The sequence below is a fragment of the Thunnus maccoyii genome, chromosome 8 (genome assembly GCF_910596095.1).
Source record: "Thunnus maccoyii chromosome 8, fThuMac1.1, whole genome shotgun sequence".
Lineage (NCBI taxonomy): Eukaryota > Metazoa > Chordata > Actinopteri > Scombriformes > Scombridae > Thunnus > Thunnus maccoyii.
This window is the reverse complement of record NC_056540.1, coordinates 26966172-26986852: the sequence shown is the minus strand read 5'-3', so window position 1 is coordinate 26986852 and position 20681 is coordinate 26966172. Positions and strand designations below refer to the sequence as shown.

At 42.0% G+C, this 20681-nt stretch overlaps 1 protein-coding gene across 3 annotated transcripts in view; it reads right to left on the bottom strand.

The window, feature by feature from the left end:
* Nucleotides 1-20681, bottom strand: part of rapgef2b (Rap guanine nucleotide exchange factor 2b) — a 110812-nt gene that overhangs the window by 35390 nt on the left and 54741 nt on the right. For 2 of the 3 annotated variants that reach the window (XM_042418596.1, XM_042418594.1), the window contains exons 6-7: nucleotides 19312-19479; nucleotides 11225-11242 (exon numbers count right to left, since the gene is read on the bottom strand). In XM_042418596.1, the coding sequence (XP_042274530.1) occupies nucleotides 11225-11242; nucleotides 19312-19479 (186 nt within the window). The remainder of the gene's footprint in view (nucleotides 1-11224; nucleotides 11243-19311; nucleotides 19480-20681) is intronic. The other variant, XM_042418595.1, reaches the window with a different exon arrangement.

Sequence of the window (20681 nt, the reverse complement as noted above, 5' to 3'; positions counted from 1 at the left end):
CCAACTCACAGTTTCTATCTGATTTATTATCCAAGCTAAGCACAGCTACATTTGGGCACTGATCTTCAGTGTGTGGCCATCAATTCCATAAAATGTTCAAAGATAAGGAGACAGCATTCATGGCTAAGCTATCACCAAAAGATGGCTCCATAAAAGGTCCATGAAAACCTAATAAATCAACACGGATTATACTGAAGTCGATGTATGTCTTGTTGGAGTAAATATAAAATAAAAAAAAGGTCTACAGAGGGAAGATAAGCAATCTTATAACAGCCAATTGTCATGAGCCTATGATGGTGATGTCATTACTGTAATAAGATCTGGTGGCTGGTATTTACTCTACCCATGTTGTGTTTCCTGCTGGGCTAATTGAATATTTACACAAGTCACCATTAACATGCTAAAAACTTAACACAACAATGAAATGAAGTAAGAGGGAGAGAAAATAAAGAAATACAAGAGAGTCAGAGAGCGAACGATAAACATAGTGACAACATAAACTAAACTGACAAATTTTTCTCCTATCTTCACTGACAGCAGGATATGAAGCTAACTTCCACATGCTGAAAGACAGCCAATTGAAAAACAAGCCAAACTAGGATTATTGCACTCCTGTTTGTCTATGTTTTACATAATTGCCATTTGTGTTAACTTGCTGGCTTGTCTGCTTGTTTAGTCTAAATTGAGGTGCATGTGTGTTGTTAATCAAGTTCTGGCTGTGGAAACAATTATATCCTGCCAACTCTTCTTGAACTAGAAAGATGTGCTATTTGAAGACACATGTGCTGTTTTCCCTTTCCTTGAGAAAAATAGTAACCTTATAATAAATGTTATGGTGATATTTTAAGTGTGTGGCTACCGCTCACTTGGCCCACTTTTGCTTGATTCCTGGAAATCCAGTCAAATCAATGCCGAAAGATCTATTTCAGTGAGGGTATTACTCAAATGAAACAGCACATAGAGTCTATGGATTATTACAGACACACCACATTAGCATGAAAATGCCATGAAATATGGTATCAAGGTACGATTAACAAACCATTAGATGCTACACTGTAGTATGCATTTAAGTCCCTATAGCCTAGTAAAATCACAGAGTACATATATAGAGTGCATTACTATACACACTTGTGGAGAATTGCTTTTGGCTCTATATGGTATATAAAAGACATAAAAGAGATAATGAAATCCACTCAAGATGATAAAATCAGAAAACATGAGTAATTAACCAATCACTGTCCAAAAACGTGCAAATATATCATTTTAAAAATCAGAATGTTTACTGCACTTGATACAGAGACCCACAAGAAAGATAATTGGTATATATAGGATATATAGGCCTCCCTGAGGGACGCTGCACAAACTGTGGGGAGGGTGGATGAGATATGTCATCAACAGTGACACATCTATGACTATTATAGGAATATTAAGGTGATTTTTCGTTTGGCATCCGTGCTCTTCAATCCAGGAACCGTCCATCAGTGTGATTTACAGCGCTGCCTGTGTGCGTGCGTGTGTGTCTGTGTGTACGTATACGTGTGGTCCTGGTGTGTGAGTGATGCCAGCGGCGCTGACAGCCGATCAATCCGTTTACCGTTCAAGTGCAGATCAGTTCAGGCCTCCAAGTGTCTGCTGGAGCTGCTGGCTGCTTCCAGCACCACGGACAGCGCCACCAGCAGCGGTAAATAAACCGGTGGGTCAACTAGTCCAACAGCTGGTGATCACAATGAGTCAAAATCCCCCCCAATTACTACCGAAAAATCATCTATATTCTTGTCAAGGTGTCGATCTAGTCACTTTAAAACAACCAATTTCAGTTGCCATAACGCTATTAGGGCTGTAATAGCTCCTCCAGGCTAAAAGGTGGGATAACTGAATTTAGGGCAGCTTCATCTTTGCACACATGACACCACCTCCCATCAAACCACCCTCATCTATTGCTTGTACTGAATTTCTTTTCCTCTCCAACGTAAATGACAGCTGGCGTGGTTAATTTCATGGGCATATCTTATAGAGCTACGATCACCTCAGTACGTCGTAAAACATAATGAGGGCAGAGACGTCGGTCGTTAAACACACGCGCATCTGCACCGCTGGATGTGTGTGTGCTTAATAAAAAGGGAAAAAAAATCACTATAATATCTCTACAGGCCTCGATAATGCATCTTTGAATTTTTATTGGCCACATATTGTTTATATGGTCCCACTTCTTCTAAAATGTACTCCGATATGTTTTTATAACATTTATTTTACTAGAACATACTAGGCCTATAAGATCAATAGTCTCCTTAAAATTCACGCAAGTGTGCGTGTGTCTGCGCGCGTGAGTGACAGCAAGCACATGGCGGCCGTTTCTAGTACAACACACTGACACACATCGGAGGCTCGACAGGGCAATAATCAGCCTCTGATCAACCCGTTCGGGTTTCTGTCGCGTCCTTGGCCTGCCCTGCGTTCATTCATCTTGTACAGGCTCGATAGAAATCCGATGCACATCCATTATAAGGCCGGTAATCATATCTGGTCGGTCATAAATGAGGTGGGGGGGCTGAGGAGGAGGGGGGGATGAAGAGAAAACGTTGCACGTCGATAGGCTACTTACCGGGGTTTTATCTTGCTGGCTCGGGACTCCATTGCTGTCTGATGCTGCTAATGGTTTCATAATGAAAAAATGTTCGCCGGGCTAAAATCTAACATCCCGGACCTGCTCTATGCCACAGCATAGACCCCCATTTTCATCCAAGCCGCCTGCCCTCTCCCCTCCCTCGGCTGCACCGTCTCTCTGGAAGGAGGCGGCGGCTTGACAGTTTTGGGAGTATCCGCTGTTCCTTGGCCTGATTAGACTCTCCAAACCAACACCAGCTTCTGCGTTTATTCCAGCCTCCCCGCTGCTTCCCGGAGAAATATCTTAAAACCACAGAGGAGGAGGAGAAGGAGGAGGAGGAGGAGAGGGAGAGGAAAAAAAAAATCCTTTTATCCAAGCCGAGGACGAGCCAGCTTCTTCTCTCCCCGCGTTTGACAATCACATCTCCAGCAGGAGAACACCGGCGCGCCGATAATAAAGCAGAAAACAGGAGGAAAAAAAAAAAGATGAGAAAAATGGCTGACAACACTTTCACTCACGTTTGCTCCCTCCGCCTTCCCTCTCTCTATCTCTCTTCCTCCCCTCCCTCTTCCGAAAGTAAAGCTACACACACGCAAACACACACACGCAGACGCCTTTATGCACCATTAGATTATTTGAAGACCGAGACGCCTGCAGCCTCCACCGAGGTACTGTACGTTAAACCCAGCGGTTTGTTTGTAACGGGAGCAGGGGGATGTGTGTATGTGTGTCAGGGGTGGAGGAGGGGATGGGGGGGAGATGGTGGTGGTGAAGTGGGGTGGGGTGTGTGTGGGGGGGGGGGGGGGGGGGGGTAAGGACCTCCTCCCTGCCTGACAGTGATGCTGTAAGAGCAGCCACTATGGCTGTGCTGCTCTGGAGGGCTTACAACACCCCCAGCAGCAGCAGACAGAGAGATGGAAAGAGGAGAAGGGCGGATGAGTAAATGAAAGTGAGGAGGAGAGATGAGACGGAGAGATGAAATGAGATGACATACAAAGCAAAGCGCCAGGCGAGAGCTGATACACAGTCGAGTGGTGGCAGGAAGAAGAAGAAGAAGAAGGAGAAAAAAAAAAGCAGAATCAAACGGTAGCAAGATAGATGGATAGATGATAGGGGTGATAGAGAGATGGAGAGGAGAACAGTGCGAGTAATGCCATTATCACGCTCACTTCGGCACAAGACCGCGCGGCTGGAGCCGGTTGGCATAGTAACGGAATGAAGGAAAGCCATTTCCTGGGCGGAGAGACAGAAACAGAGAGACAGCAGCACTTCCTCTTGAGAGGGTGAGTAAAAGAGACAGACTAGGGGGAGAAAGAGTAGCATCACTTCTTGAGAGACTGAGAAAGAGAAGAAGAAGAAGGAGACAGGACTTGAAGATGCAGGCAGAGGAGCAAAAAAAAAAAAAACAGTTCAAAATGGGCCAACAGCAGCAAAACATTGAGACTGGCAGCAATGATGTCACTGTCACTGTCACTCAGCTGGAATAGCCATGGCAACTGGGTGAGCACCCGCACCCAGCCATCCAGCCTTCCCCCCACCCCCCCCACCACCACACACACCCTCCAGGGCCTTCAGTTGCTGTGGCGACGGAAGCAGCGAGACATGGTGAAATAGAGGAGGGAGGGGAAAGGAGTGTGTGTGTGTGTGTGTGTGTGTTTGTGTGTGTGTAAACGAGAAAGAGACAGGAGAAAAAGTGGCGATGGCACTTCACCCTCACTCAGCTGTACTACAATGAGCAGCAGCGTCACCGACACAGCTTTGAATGAAAAAAATAAACAACACGCTTACACCTCTCTGCTTTGTGAGAGGAAGAGCAAGACTAAGAGTGTGCGTGTGTGTGTGTGTGTGTGTGAGGGCAATAATCCTCCAGAGACTCTGGATATTGGAGACATAGATGGTCCCATATTTGAAGGAGGTCTCCTGACAAAGATATGAGGAGGACGGGACGTCACAGGGAACAATGGGGGGGGTTAAAGGCCAACCGAGACAATAAACAGCAGACCTGCAGCGGTTCATTTCAGCAGCTCAAAACACAAAATAATACAGACCGGGGGCTGTCATTATTTACACGTTGATTCTATAGAAGATGAAGCAGCACGTCACCATGAAGTGTCACAGTTCAAAGAGTAGATATGACATTTATTTTTTATTTCCGTTACTTGTCATTTTGTTGTCATACCATTTTTTTTTTCTGCAATTTTGACAGTGTCAATCATTTTCTGCAATCTTGTTCCATTGCTGCTATTTGCTATTTGTCATTCTGATGTTAAGAAAAATTAGAGACAGAACTGTTTTCATATTACAAAATATTAACACCTAAAACACCATTTAAGTGTTAAAATGATTAGTTAGTATCATGTAGTCTACTGACAGAAAATTAATATACAACAATTTTTATAACCAATTATTATTAAAGCTATATATCAAGAGATATTAAGATAATTTGGCCTTTTTTTTAAAGCTTTAAGATTAAAGCTTTTTATTTTGTAAACTGTATGTTTTGGGGTTTTGGACTGTTGGTTGAAGATGATGTCCCTTTGGGCTCTGGGTAGAGATGCACTGATAAAGATACTGATAGTATCATATCAGCACGATATTGACTCAAATAGCTGGATCAGGTATCGGTGGCAATGGGCTGATCTGGTATTGGATACCATTATTTTTAAAAATAGCAATTCAGTACATTTATATCTATTTAATTGTTGCATTTTATTTTACAAAGTTAGGAGAGCAATGTTTAAGTCAAGCCTGATGTTGTCTTACACATGAAATAATGATCCCAGTGTCTTCCACACACTGAGGCGTACAGTTTATTAATTTAACACGGGTATCGGGTACTCGGTATGGTCCGATAACAAAAGCCCAGGAATCAGTATCGGGACTAAAAAAAATCAGATCGGCGCGTCCGCAGCTCTTGTGATGGCCTTTTATAGAACCATTTTATAGATTAAACAATAATAAAAGTCCATCAATAATGAAAAAATAATTAATAGCAGCTCTGCATTATTTATATTCATGATACTAAAAATGAGCTTCGATGTACAAACACCCACATACAAAGACTCTCAAATACAATAATAGTTACTGATGATGATTAATGAACATTTGAAAATTAACAAATAATCAAAACCAATAAAAAAACACTTGATGCATTTATTTTTTTTGTTGTGTATCCAGACAGCTGAGGCTGGAGCTTTTTTGTCACGGTGAATAAAGAGCCTGGTCGATCTGCCTCAGACAATGCCTTGAAAGCGGCGTTGTACGAGCTGGTTTTGGAGCTGCTCCAGTCAAAGCAACGGGGGAGGTGAGTGGGAGGCAGTGAGGGGGGGGGGGGGGGGGGGGAGGGAGGTGGAGACCCGGTATGACATCACCTCCTCCTGCCTTGAGCAATGATGTAATGTATCAAAACAACAAAAAAGCTCAGGTGTTTTGCTGTGCAGCCCGGGTTATTAATGTCTCCGACAATCGCCGGGGGGGGGGAGGACAACGACGACCAGGGCATCATTACATCACCGCGGCAACGGGGTCGCGTCTGGGAAATATCAGACCTACATCCCAGCCCAACCCCCCTCATGTTTAAAGCTTTCTAGGAACAAACAAGCCTATTAATCTTTTTTTTTTTTTTTACTGACTAATCACAAGCTAAATGTAAAGTGAGAGAGGCGGGGGGAGCATTGATCTTGGAGGATTGTGACAGTGACGTGAAAAACGCCACTTGAGAATAACATTAATGCACTCACGCTCAATTGCGGTGTGTGCTAAATGCATGAGGGGTGTGTGTGTGTGTGTGTGTGTGTAGAGAGAGAGGGGGTGGTGCCTCATCTGCCATTCGTAAACAGTCTGTGAACCCGGTGTGGCTGTAACTGTTCCATGCATTACAGCAGAGGCCATGTGATTGTGTTTTGCTTGCTGATGCGTAGCATTAGAGCTGTAAAAACCCCATTACTGTGCTGGATGACACACACACACACACGCGCACACACACACACACACTGTTTCACAGGGTTCAATGTAGAAAATTCAAACAGAAATACTGAGAAGGAAAAAAACGGATTATTACGTGACGTCTTTGAAAGTCATCCATCTTCTTTAACTCCGTAATTCAACTTCAAGCTCAGAAAAACAAAGTTCAAGCATTTTTTCGGCGATTTTATGCAAAATAAAACAACAGAGCGAGATCAGATCTTTCTGCATTGCAATCATACACCAGTTGAGATAAAAAAAAAAAAAACAGTCCTTCAGCACAATAAAGTACAAGATAAATCACCTCGCTGCATTTACAGTCAGATGCGAACACACAAGCACACAGCAGAATTTCCATGAGGACGAGCCGTTTCATGTTAAATAACCGACTATGGCGAACTTTGTCATATCTGCAGTGGCTCAGTTCCTCATCCGCAGTATTTCACTTCCTCACCTGAAATTCTTAGTTCTGGGGAACTTCACCATTTCTTTTAACCAATGCCGATTTGATAGCAAGAAAGTGGACACGAGGGTTAAGATGATAGCACAGCTCACACTAACCAGAGCTCTGTCCACTCAGAGCTGATATCGCTGTTAAGGAATGTGATTGGGTGATGGGTGTTTGAATAATGGTGATTTTTTTACACTGTCAGAGTTAAAGGATAAGGCATCTTTTTCTTACAGTCAACAAATCCAATGTGAAAACCAAACCAACCGATGCATTTGTCTGTCGCTCTGTACTTTCAGACTTCTTTACCCTGTTTGTGGCAGTCTTAAACAACCGGTCACAGATACACAAACACGTGCATGTGCATTTGTTGGGGACTTTTTTTCAGATGTGGATTAATACCCCTGCACCGGTCGGTGAGTTAACAGCAAAACAAGACGAGGATATCAAGAAAGCGAGGAGGAGGAGACAAAAAAACATCTGACAGCAAACACAGGATCAGTCAGTGAGAATGTAAAGAAACAAAACTCCATCATCATTCATCACCAGATGCTGAAAGTTGAGTTCCCACATCTTACTTGACTTTCAATGAGTGAGAAGGCTAGTTTAAACTTCAGGACAAATGGCTTCTCATGGACACACACACACAGGCTATTATGGGATCAAAGTCGACATACTCAGATGTATTGATCTGCGTCTAACCTTGTTCAGTGAATCTGTTTGCGAGCCAACAGAAGGCCGCACGTAGAGAAAACACAGCGCTCCTGACTGCCAGCTCGGTGCATTAATCCTTGACGTCAGTCCCATTACAACAGCTCTAAATAGCATTGTTAGAACCAGAAAGATGATCTAATAAAGAGACTGTGTTTTCATAGCCGCCACAGCCCAAAGGCTTATTTCATTTATCAAGCCGTTGTCACCTGCACGCTGCTCTGAAAATAATTTGGCAGAAACACAGGCAGCCAGGCACGTTTAAAAGATTACACTTGTAGGTTCACGGGGGCAAACATCTGTCATGCCCCTGCAGCTGTTACAAGGTGCATAAATCATAAAGAACCAAATGAATAGAAGAGAGATGCTTTTAGAGAGTGACTGGCGACGTTCTTGGGAGTTGTGTTTGAGGTTGATCAGTAACTAGAAGTTTCCGGATCGAGTTATAGACTAACTGTGGAAGGTTACGAACTGGAAGTCTTTTACTTAACAATGATGGAGGGGGAAGGGGCTGGAGACGAGTGGTCTTAGTATGTCAGGTAAGCTAAAGGTACAGTGCATAACAAGAGTCTACAGCCGCACACCTACCAATGACAATCTCAACATGTTGACGTTTTCTATGTGTTTGGTCAGAAACCAAAGTGTTGGGATTTTTTTTTATTTTGACCTGTCAATGGCACAAGAGGAAAACAGTATCACTACAATCAGTAGTAGATCGCCACCTCTGGGCACCATGAATGTCTGTTAAACATTTCATGGTAATCCATCCAAATGTTGATGAGCTATTCAGTCAGTCAGGACCCTAGACCCTAAGTTTTGATAAAAAGTGTTAACTCAGTGCGTTTGAATTTAGGCAACATCACCATAAAGTACATCTGAACTCAACTGTTCATGTTAGTTGTACCTTCCCAAGAAACTACAAGCCTTCGCTGAAAAATTGCTCCTATTTATATGTTTTTTTCTTTTTGGAGATAAACTGACCAAACCGACGTTATCATTTGACATTTCTAGCACAACTCTGCCTTTCAAAAGCCATACGGGATAAAATCCATCACAGAAGAGGCAGAGAAACCAATTTTCCCAACAGACAGTACCTTCAATTCAGTTTTTTTTTTTGAAACTCCTTCTACTAGTTATTTTTATATACAGCTATGAGGGCACAAAACAACTTGTCAGAGATAATGACAAACTGTTGAGTAAGAGGGAAGAGTCAGGGGTGACTATTTCCTTGATGAGACGGAGTCATTACGGACGATTTAAAACTGCTTTTACTGTGTAATTTGTTGGAAAATGTGTCAAGTCAGATACAAATGGATCTGCGTGTTAATTGATATCATTATTTTTAACAGTTCATCACATTGTGCAACTTTATGTAAGAAGATATTAACTCTAGTCATTTTTATTCTCTATTATCTCTTTTTTTCACATCTAATGTTCACAACTGTTGTTTTGAATTGAACGCCGCAAACACCAGACCGCTGAAATCACTCTGTCATCATCTTCCTATCTGGTGTTATGTTACTGTCTATTCTCAACATTAATACGCAATTAAGGCGCTGTGCACCCAACATGAAGCGAGACAGTTGTACAAATTTTATTTTTAGACTCACGCACAACATATCTTAACCCTTATTTAGCCAGACATGTAGAGAACACATTGTTATTAACACCTCGAGTATCTCCTGCTGCATCTAACATTGTCTAACACCGGCCCGACATTGAACAGATCAAACTATTGTGTTATCAATTGTTCGGAGAGATTTTGATCAAATTTTAAGTAACAAAAAAAAACAACAACAAAAACAGCATACTCTATTATCTTCACTATGAAGGCTCATTACCATCCCAATAAATGTCATCTGTCAAGCCTTTTGAAAACACTCAACTTTCAAAAAGGTCTTTGAATGTCAAAACTGACATGAAAAAGCACATCAAATGTCAGTAAGCATGTTCTATAATACTGGTTGAGAAATGAAGCAGAGCCGGTAAACGAGTAGCTGGTTCTTCTTCAGTTGCACGAGGCACAATTGCACTTGCATTATGGAGTATGCACTCTCCTAAAAATATCTGTTCTATTTCCATCACCGCATAATGTTTGATATTTAGCTATAAATAACTACAAACTCGGTTTTGTTTCTGGTGTCTGTGCTCGGAGAGAGATGCTTATGTGCGCGATTGAACGAAACAAAAGACTGAATATGAAAATGCATATTTGCTGTGTTATATACTATAGGAAATATATAAACTGTGTCCCCTTTCAGCGTTCACCATCACCATGTTTGACTCATCATCATCGTCTTTACTAGTTTAAAAATAATATTAAGGCTTCTTTGCATAATTTCAAGCCCAAATACCTCAAGATGAAGGAATGCAAGAGGTGTGAAAGTGAGAAAAAAAGTGTACAATAAATCGTTTTTCTTTCTCCGCTGCAGTTCCAACACAATGTCTATTCAAAAACTGAGGCTTTTGTATCTGTGCACAGCTGAAGCAGAGCAGGTTGTCACAAAGGACAGCTCTAAAAATAGGAGCTCAGCTTTTCCGCCGACGAGAGTGGCAGGTTTGTTCTCTCCGCTCTCGCGTTTCTCAGCAGGTCTGACTGTTCAACACCTTGAGCTCTGATCCTTTCAACCTCTTCCTCTCGGTCCGTTCCTGCTCAGACACCGCAGCGCTCCGTGATCAAATACTGAGATATGATATATATGATGGCTCCGCGGCTAACGGGTAATGGTGATACAGTGTTTATGTGCTTTATAACTCCAATCCACATGAACAAATGGTCTTTAGACAGCTATGTTATGCTTGGATACGTACAGTATGTTTCAAAGCCGTCACAATGAGCGCGTTTACAGCACTGTCGGTAGATCATCCGGCGCTTAACGCCGAGACAAGACCCAACAGAACCACACCCACACAGCAGGGATAATAATAATCCAAAGAGCCTAAAGACAGTCAATACCATTATCAAGCACATCAGAGAGATACTATGCACCTCAATCAGCTATACTATTGCCATTATCTTGGTTTACGGGCCTATAAGCTGTACCTGAGTGATCTTTATCATTTCTCTGTCATCACCCAGTAACTTGATAAAGTCCGTTCTCAAACAAACATGCTTATTTTTCCAAGCTAACCACAGATGAAAAACCAGGATAATATATATGGAAGCGCTAGATGAAGCATTTTGTCAGCGCTGTTTTAAAAAGAAAATCTAATTCATGTTTCTGTTGATGTTGCGGTAATAGAATTGTAGTGCGGCGCAGGCTTTTCCCTCTTCGTCTTTATCAGCCTCTTCGCCGGCAAATGGAAGGTATTTATTAAGGAAGTCTACCAGTAGCTAAAGATACGACAAATGGGGAACAGACACAGATAAAACCACCAGCAAAAGCACGAAAACAGACAGCTAGAGGACGCGGAAAGCAGAACACGCACGGACACACGGACACACACACACACAGACAGACACACATAACAAACAATATTGTTAATAGATACGGTACCTGAGGTTTATTGCATTCCTGGGAGCCAAGTTAAGGGGAGAGCCATGAAAAGAAGCAGAGGAAATGAAAGTTATCAAACATGCCACTTGCCAGTCGAGGATGTGAGAAACTGCGTGTGAAGCTTCGCTGACATGTTAAAATGCAGCGTTCTTCACCAAACTGAGAAAAAAAAAAAGTCCATGTTAGGAAGACACTGAATGTAGTTGTGTGTGACTGCATCCTAAAATCTGAAAAAAGTTTAACTGTTCACCCAGTGAGAGTTGAGTTTTTTTTTATTAGTTTTGTTTTTGATGCTTCCTCTTTCTCCTGTAGCACGTATGTCTTTAAAAACAAGTGACACTATCCTTCCTGTGTCGAGGCAGACAGTCCCACTCATTCCAATGTTCAAGAAACATCTTAATAACAAGAATATTTGTATTGAAAACAAAGATTGCTGGCAAAAAATCTTCTTTCATTGTTTTAGGACCCAGCAGATGATTCATTTTCAAGGTGAAAATTCAACTTTCACAGTGATGTTAGCCAAGGACAGGTAGGGAACACACAGATACATGCATTATTATTCCGGCTTGCACTACACATCCTTCCGTTGTAGCATGCCTGCAGATTACTGAACAGATCACTTCAACTTCTGAACCTCCTCATTATCACTGTAGGACATTTTCAACCTCGAAACAGACAATAACGGTCCAATTAAACTGTTCTATGTGTAGCGTTTTTAAAAATCACTACATCTTTGCCAAATTAACTTGCTATAATTACCTCTTACACATGAGAGCATGGTGGAGAAAGCTTAAAGCCTCATTAAAACTGTTCTGTTGAGCCTACAAACTCAGTTGATTTCTGTTGCAGAAGATACCATTTATCCCCTGTCTCAGATTTAGGGAAAATAATTGCAATCTGTGTCACCAGTGTTGAACCAGCAATTTAAATGGCACTACTTCTACAGTTCAGGCCTGTATTGGTGGTCCTGAAATGTAGTACCAAACGAAAAGTCAATGCAATGTAAAGACAGTAGGCCTACATTATCTTACTTTAGCACATTAGCACACTTTAGCTACTTGAGATAAATTTGCCTTAATAAAAAAAAAAAAAAAAAAGTATTGTGTTATTTGTGTTCTTGCCACAGAGGATTGATACCAGCAGCATGTCAGCCTGAAGCTGGTTAGCGTAGCCTAGCATGAAAGGCTATAAACAAAGACAAACAGCTTGCTAGGCCTGATAAAACCACAAGTAGTTTGCTTTTTCACCTTGTTTTTTTGCAAAGGGGAAACAAACAAAACATATAGTTATGGTGAGCTTTAGAGGTGCTGCTGGGTGGATTTTTTTTTTTTTTTTTTAGCATTTGGACGGAGCCATGCTAGCTGGTTCCCTTTGTTTCAAGTCCTTGTGCTAAGCTAAGCTAACCGATGGTGGCTATAGCTTCATATTGAACAGTCTGATATGAGAGTGGTAGATAATAATCCTCTAATTCTTGGTAAAAAAAAGCAAGTATCCATATTTCCCAAAATGTGAAACCATTCCTCTTTAAAAAAAATGTCAGCTGTCAATAAAATTCCTGCACTTGTGGATTTGAAATTACAGTTTTATGCGAAAACCAATCTTTCAGCCCTTCTTCACATCTTCACATTTGTTTATAGGCCCTCACACTCTAACATACAGGACCCCTCAAACAAAAATATCTGTCATTAAAGAAATAGATATGTGCAATCATACAGAGTATATCTTAACGTAATTTTAAGTAGTCAGTAGATAAGTGAGCAATGTCGTTGTCAAGGACAACTCCAACAGAGCACATGATTGCTGATGGACACGTTGACTGTTGTGGGGATTAAACCTGTGACCTTCTGATTACAGGGCAGCCTCACTAACCACCAGGCCACCCGGGCGGAGGAAAGAGTAAAAGGAGTATTGATTGTCTGCCTCATGCTGCTTGTATAATTATAGAACAGCTGTTTGGGCATTTGGACGCCCTACTGGCCACTGAGTAAACCCAGAGGAGGAATATTACTCATCTGCTTAGAGAGTTTAGGGTGTCAGGAGGTCTGGAGGCGTGCAAGAGAGGAGAGTTTAAGAGAAAGGAGAGGAGAAAAGGAGGACAGTGGGTGAAGGTTATAATTTGTTATTGATAAAATCAGGAATTTGGCATTCAGCAAACATGAGGTCTTGACGGCAGCCACATCAACATTTCATTTCAAAAAAGAGTGACAGACAGAATCTGCACAAAGACCTTAAGTGAGTGGTTGAGTGAGAGATCAGAGAGAAAATCTGTGTGTGTGTGTGTGTGTGTGTGTGTGTGTGTGTGTGTGTGTGTGTGTGTGTGTGTCAGGTCACCAGCACAAATGGCTGTTGATATTAGACAAAGAGATAGCGTGTGTGAGATAAAGTGCTAAATGGAGAGAGACTGAGAAATGGAGATTACGAGCCTTTTCAAGGGAGAACGTAGAGCGGTTCAGTGTGTGTCTGTATGTGTGTGTGTGTGTGTGAGAGACAGAGAGAGAGAGTGAAGGGAGGCAGAAAGAGAGATGCTACAAATAACCAGTCTCCATTCTGAACAAGGCACCCAAGTGTTAACCCACTAATCTGAGCGCACAGACGACACGGGTCGCATCCTGAACACTGCCCTCTTTCACTGCCCTGATTTATCCGGGACGCATCTATGAAAACAGAAATGCATTTTCACGTATCTATCATAATCCATGGTCGTTTTACATTCCTGGATCTATGCCGCTAATGGCAGAAAACTATAAATTTTAACTTAAACCGGAGCTGTGTTTCATTTCAGGCGCTTTAAATGAAAATGTAAATGTCAAACGTGACATAGCGTTTCCCGTATCAAGCTAATTTAAGCCGGACAAGAAGCATAACTTCCTTTAGATACATGGGGATAAAACTAAGCTCATGGTTATCAGAGATGGAGGGGGTGGAAAAATAAAGAGGAGGAATGTCTTACATCATACCTGAACTTAAAAGTCATAAATGTTACCCAGCAAGGTAAAAAAAACTAGGTGTGGTATATGACTCGAACAATAAATCTGAACAGCGTGTTAGAAGTGAAGCCAAAACTGCCATCTTTCAGCTGAGAAATATTGCAAAGGTCAGTCCATTTCTGTCTCTGGAGGAGACTCCTGAAAGACTAATGCATGGGTCTGATCACAAGAAGCCTCTGCACTATTGAAACTCACTATTATCTGAACTACAAAAAAGCTCAGGTACGGCTTGTTCAGAGTGCTGCTGTTAAGTGCGTTTAATCAAACCTCAATGGCTACTTTTTTTCAAGGCGCATCTTTTTTTTATTTGCACCAGACCGTGTTCAGAAAATACTTCATTATACATTCCAGACAGGTCACTCATGTCCTCTGATGACCTGAGCTTTATGCTTCCCAAAGACTCAAAGAGAAAACTTCATGCTGGAGCAAGTTTTAAGCTTCTAATCAGCTCTGAAACAGAATCACAAAGGATCAATATCCAAAAAAACATTAGATTTCAATGTCTCACTGTACTTAATCTCTGATGTTACATAATTTGGGATTTTTAATTATTTCCATTTAATTGTGAAGCACATTACATTTCCTTCTATGAATGGTGCCGTAGAATCAATATTGATCGGTTGACAGGCTGACTGATTAAAAAACGTCATCAGCTAATGGAAAAATCTATGTGTCCGACGACTCCGCCACATTATTTCTCCCTCACATTAATCCTTCAAGTGATTTCCAACCATAGTATTTGTCCGCAGTTTTAAATGAAGCCATTAATTTACATGTATATTGTTCTAAAGCGAGACTCTGTATTAACTTGTTCATGCAATAATTCGCAATATGTTTGAACCCTGAGAGCCAAATAATCCTCATTTCACAGAGATAATAGCTCTGCTTCAGATGGTGGTAGAGGGTGGGGGTTGGGGGTAGCTGTGTATATATATGTGTGTGTGTGTGTGTGTGTGTCTATGTGTGTCAGCACTCCCAGTGGGAGTTCCACTACTAGGTTAGCATTACATTTATATTTTAGGTATTAAGCTGGCACTCTCATGAGTAACTTACAATGACTGAGCATGTGTGTTGCTCGGGGACAACAGCAGCACACACACACAGCTGTTCACAGAAACTCTGCCCACTGCGGGGATTGAACCTGTGACCTTTGCAGTCATGGTACAGTCTCGTTAACTGAGGGACGCTCTGCTATTGTCAAAGCATTACCTATTTCTGGATAATGATTTAATACAGAGCTGACTGGCGCTGGTACGTCATGACTTACCAAGCTTGTTCAGAGACCAAGTTTAGATATAAAGTTCAAAGTGAAGAGTCAACAATAAAAATAATCTAATCTGAAATAATATCATTCTTAAATAGCCAACCACGTAAAGTTGTTTACTTAATTCTTGTGGCAACAATGAGATGAGAGCAGGACTTTTCCAAAGTGATAAATGTGTCAAACTCTTCAAATGCAGCGTTATTCTCAGTGATAAAAGTAAATAAGTACATTTAATCAACTACTGCACTTAAGTGTAATTTTGAGGTACAAGCACTTTACTTGAGAATTTCCATTTTACAATTCTGAATGTAGGACTTTTACTTGTAATGGATTTTTATATATGTGAAAAAATGGGAGTGGGAGATATTTTTGAAACGTCAGCCGGCATATATAGACTATGGAGCCTATTAGACTGTTTCTTGCAGCTGTTATATGTTAAATGCTAATTTAACATGCCAGCATTAAATCCCCCAACGCTCCTCTCAGTACTATGGATAGCGCCGCTCGGCCAGATGGGCCAATACACTTAATGTCATTCTTGAAAGTCACTGTGTAATTCAGCTCTATGTGCAGCTCGCAGTAAACTTTAAATTTGAATGGAAAATAACCACAACACACAACGTGTTGTCATCATACGCCTACTTGTCTGACTAAGACAACAGTCTGCTTTGATGATGGACTTCTGTCTTGTTTTTATGCTTTCCTTTAGAGGGGTCAACTGCGGCGAGTCGTCCCTCTTTTACCCACATCTCTTTACTGCATCATCACGTAGCCTCAACGCCGTGTCATCTCTATTATCACGCGAGCGCTGACAGTTAAAGTCTATTTCTGGTTTTATTGTTTGAACTATAGACTGTCCTCAGGTTGCAGCGCTTTACTTAGGCTGTTAAAAAAAAAAAGTCTATTTTTATTTTAGATGTTTTATATGGTCTATGGGTGAAGCAGCATAAATCACTAGGAGGGGGATACACTTTTGTCCCTGCTGGGGATAAAAATAACTCAGCAGAGGCAGGAATACGTAGACCAGAGGGGGGGAAATCCCAACATCCCCCCTGGCAAAGTGCACCCTGGTTATTCTGGTTATTTATAGTTTTACTTAGGTAAAGGATCTAAATGCTTCCTCTACCACTCTTTGTTAGTAAAGGTAAAGTATTCTGCCAGTATTGTCCTGTAACTTCAATTAAGGTAAAATCCTGTTTGAGATATTGCCTACAATAAATAAAACTAACAACATAAAATGATAAGTAGATTAATTGTTCTACAGAAAGAAATCAGCAATAATTTGAATGACTGATTTATCGCTAAGCCGCCCATCAAGCAAAAACATTAACTTGCTCCAGCTGCTAAAATGTAAGAATTTACAACTTTTCTCCACTTTCTACTCCTGTAAGCTGAATATCTTCAGCTTTTAAACTGCTGGTCAGACAAACCAAGTCATCTGAAGACATCATCTTAGGTTATGGGATATTTTTCCACAGTTTTCTGACATTTTAGACTAAGGGATTAATCAATCCAAAAAAAAAAAAAAATTAATGAATAATTGCTGCGGCTCTAAATAAAACAGATTTGTCTACAGTATTCCTCATCTACAGTAAGTAAGAGCTTTTCAGTCTTCAAATAAGTGAGTTCTCTGATGTTTTTCGTACCTGGCCTCACAGTTGCCTTCACAGGAGTGACTAAGCTGAATAAAAACCTTGCCTGCAGGAGAGATTTCCTTTCTTCAATCCCAAGTTTCTCTTCGGCGCATTTCTCACCTCCTAAATATGCCTCGGGGTAGGAGGGAAGAAAATCTGAGCGGTGCCTGGCATTCTAAATGCTGGAGATTAGCTTGCTATGTCAGCTTAGCATCCGCCCAGATTCAGCTTCTGTGTCGCTCTGCTCCCCCTCCACCCCTCTGTCTCCTCAGCAGCAGCAGCAGCAGCAGCGGCGGCGTACTGCACTCTTGTTAAGTTAGCTCCCTTTCCCTACTGTACTTCTAAGTGCACTCGAGCAGAGCCCATTTGGGACTGCTGGTTGCCATGGCGCCCGTTCCATCCTTCCCACAGGAATGGTACTAGAGCGAGGAGAGTTGAGTGTGTGACGGGAGATGTCAGGCCATGAGAAAGTTCAGTGCAGTTCTTTTGAATCAAAAACACAGCCGAGTCTAAATTTAGGAAAAAAGGGTGGGGCTGGACGGAGGCGGGAGGAAGTTGACGTTTGCCGCATTTTCCCTTTTTAAGCGTGATTATTTCACTGTGTTCCAAGAAGAACTGGGTACACTGACAAACCCCCCCCCCCCCGAGGGATCGTCAGGAATGAAGGGAATGCGGTGAAATTGTGCAGAACAGGAAAAACTGTTTGCAGCAACTGCATGCTGGGTATTTGCATCATTAGTGTGAAAACGCTTCGCTTCCTATTCCCAGGAAAAGAAAGTACAGAGGGGTGAAGGCCTGGTGCAGCTCGACGGGAAACTAACTCTTCCTCTGCTGGAGTCGAATCCCCTCACATGGTTAAAGTCAATAGTCAGAGCCACAGATCACATGTTGGTTCTCATTATACACTGCTTGTTGTCAGCATCATCTAAACTTCTCTCCAAAGTTTGCTGATTGGTCCGACCTCTCGTTTGATTAAGTTTTTAAAAGAATACTTTGAAAAAATGTTACTGTTGAAGTTGTAAATGGGTGTGCCAGTCAAAAGCCAGAAATGAAGATGGTACTGAATTTTCCAATGTTACATACATACATAATGAATGAAATGTAAAATATCCGTCTATCTAGTGAGATAATGTTGACCTTTTTAAATGCAGCTCATTCCACAGATTTCCTTTAAGTAAGTTACACCTTTATTACACTGGAACGACAAAACTTGTTTAAAGATAGTGTCACTTTTTCCCCCTCAAGTAAACCTCTGAAACAACTGAAGATACACTGGAGATTCATTCCTTTATGCATATTCATGAGTACTTTTGTTGATTCTAACTTGTTAAATATCCTTCTGTAGAGTGCAAGAGTTGACCAGCAGATCACAGCGCTCCATAAACAACCATGTCGGTGCTATTACATCATTACTTCTGTAGTTTCAATGATCATCAAACAGCAACATGCAGTATAGTATTTCAGAAAGGTTGGATTTGCACGGCAGACTTCACCTGTAAAGTCAAGAAAACTTCCAGTTTGTTTAGGATCGTGGTGACATTTTAATAAAGCTTATTTGGTATCAAACAGTTGCTAAAGTGATGCGTTCAAGTGTCATCAAGTGCTGTAAAAGTGCATGAAACATGAATAAAACCTCACACTGATGGACTTTTCTGACAACCACAAGCGGCACAGACACACAAGCTTTCAAGGAGGCAGGCAAACTATTCGGGATACTCGACAAACTACAAAACACTTATTAGAGAGAGGGTAGAGCATCAGTAGGGTGACACACTAAAGCCAGGGAAGCTATAAACATTACACAAATGCATAGCAACGGTAATCTGGCGAGGAAGGGTAAAACAACAATTAAACACTACAGCTAGAAGTAGACAGATTAGGAACAACGGGCTTGAAGCGCACCCTGCGGGGGACGAGGGTGCGCTTCCCCTGGACACCAAACATAACAACACAACAAACTACGACCGAGGGGCCAGATGAGGGCACCGAACACAGAGAGAGAGAAAAGTTGATGTAACAGGGAACACACATTTTCAGCTACTGCCGGAAGCGAGACTGCACAACAGGTTTTTGAAGAAGAAAGCGTGACACACAAACAGAGCACGACACGGCAACAGAGCAACACCGAGCCGCCTCTGGAGCACACAGAGATTCCACCGCAGTGAGGGTAAACACAAAACCGTAGCGCAGGATGCAACTCACCGTGTGGTATCCCCGGGCTATGGGCGGCTTTCCGGTAGGATACGGATCCACGGTGTCGATGATTGTCTGCCTCTCCCCTTTCTGGTTGATCTTCCGGAAGCGCCGGCGGGACTGTCTGTGCGAGGCTTGTCGCTGAAAGTACTCCTCATTTTCATCCATATAGTCCACCTGGAAACGATAGGGAGGGAGGGAAGGAGGGAGGGAGACAGAGAGAGAGGGGGGGGAGTGACTGTCTTCCTCTTCATTCGTGCCCTTCCCCGCTACCCCCCGCCCCCTCCCCACCCACCACCCCCCAAAAACACTCACACACTCAATCCCATCAACCCCACCTTTTCTATACTCAATCTCCCGATTCCTCCGCCTCCTCCCTGCCTACCGCCCCTCTCATTGCGTAAAAATAGAAGCGCGTGTGGGCTGCACACCTACGTCAAAAGGGTGCTCACAATACAAAAAGAGAGAGAGACGCGGAGAGAAAGAAACAGAAGGGGCTGAGCGAGGAATTCGGTGGGAAGGAGGGAGAGATAGAAAGAAGAGCCATGGGGAATAGATTGACTGACAGATAAAGATAAACAGAGACGGAGCCTGATGTAGTAAAAGACAAGCAGATGGAGACGGAAACTCAACTCTCTCTCTGTTAAACGTATTAACTGCAATGAAATTACAAGTTAAAACAAGATAAAAATCCATGTTTCCATTTTAATGAACTGGGAGGAAAGAGAAGAAAAAAAAAACATTTTCCACGTGGAAACTGGCACATACTGTAATGCCACTTCAGCAGAGCAGTGAGTGAAGTCATATTATACAGTTTTTCTGAAGTATTTCTGGCTAAATACTACTTAAATGGTACCACTCTGTTGCCTAGTGGCTTTGGGTCATGATGGAATGACATATTTAAGTTTTTTTTTTTTCTTTTCATTTTCTTCCTTCTCTTCTCTCTCGCTCACTACTTTCGCTGTGGCTTCACATTTCACAGCGCTCAGCCTTTGGGATTACACCACTAAAATCTCTCTCTCTCTCTCTGCCGTACCAACTGCTGCCATGACAACGGTGGCGGAGCGGTGTGTGTGAGTGAGAGCATAAGTGTGATTGTGTGTCTAATTGCAAATCTCTAAGCGATGTGTGCATGTGTGTGTGTGTACAGTACAGACATGTGAGCAGCTTATTTTTCCTGTTTTTTTTTTTTTGACATGTTAAGTTTTCTGTTCTTGTACATATAACTGCAGGTCTGTATGTTTCTGTGTGTTCCCCAAACTTACAGCAAGTGAGAGTTGTATCATGCATCTATATTCCTGCAGCACAGAATCCTCCTCAGTAATTATAGGGCAGGTTGGCACCTATAATACTAAAAGGGGGGTAAGACCAGAGAGTGT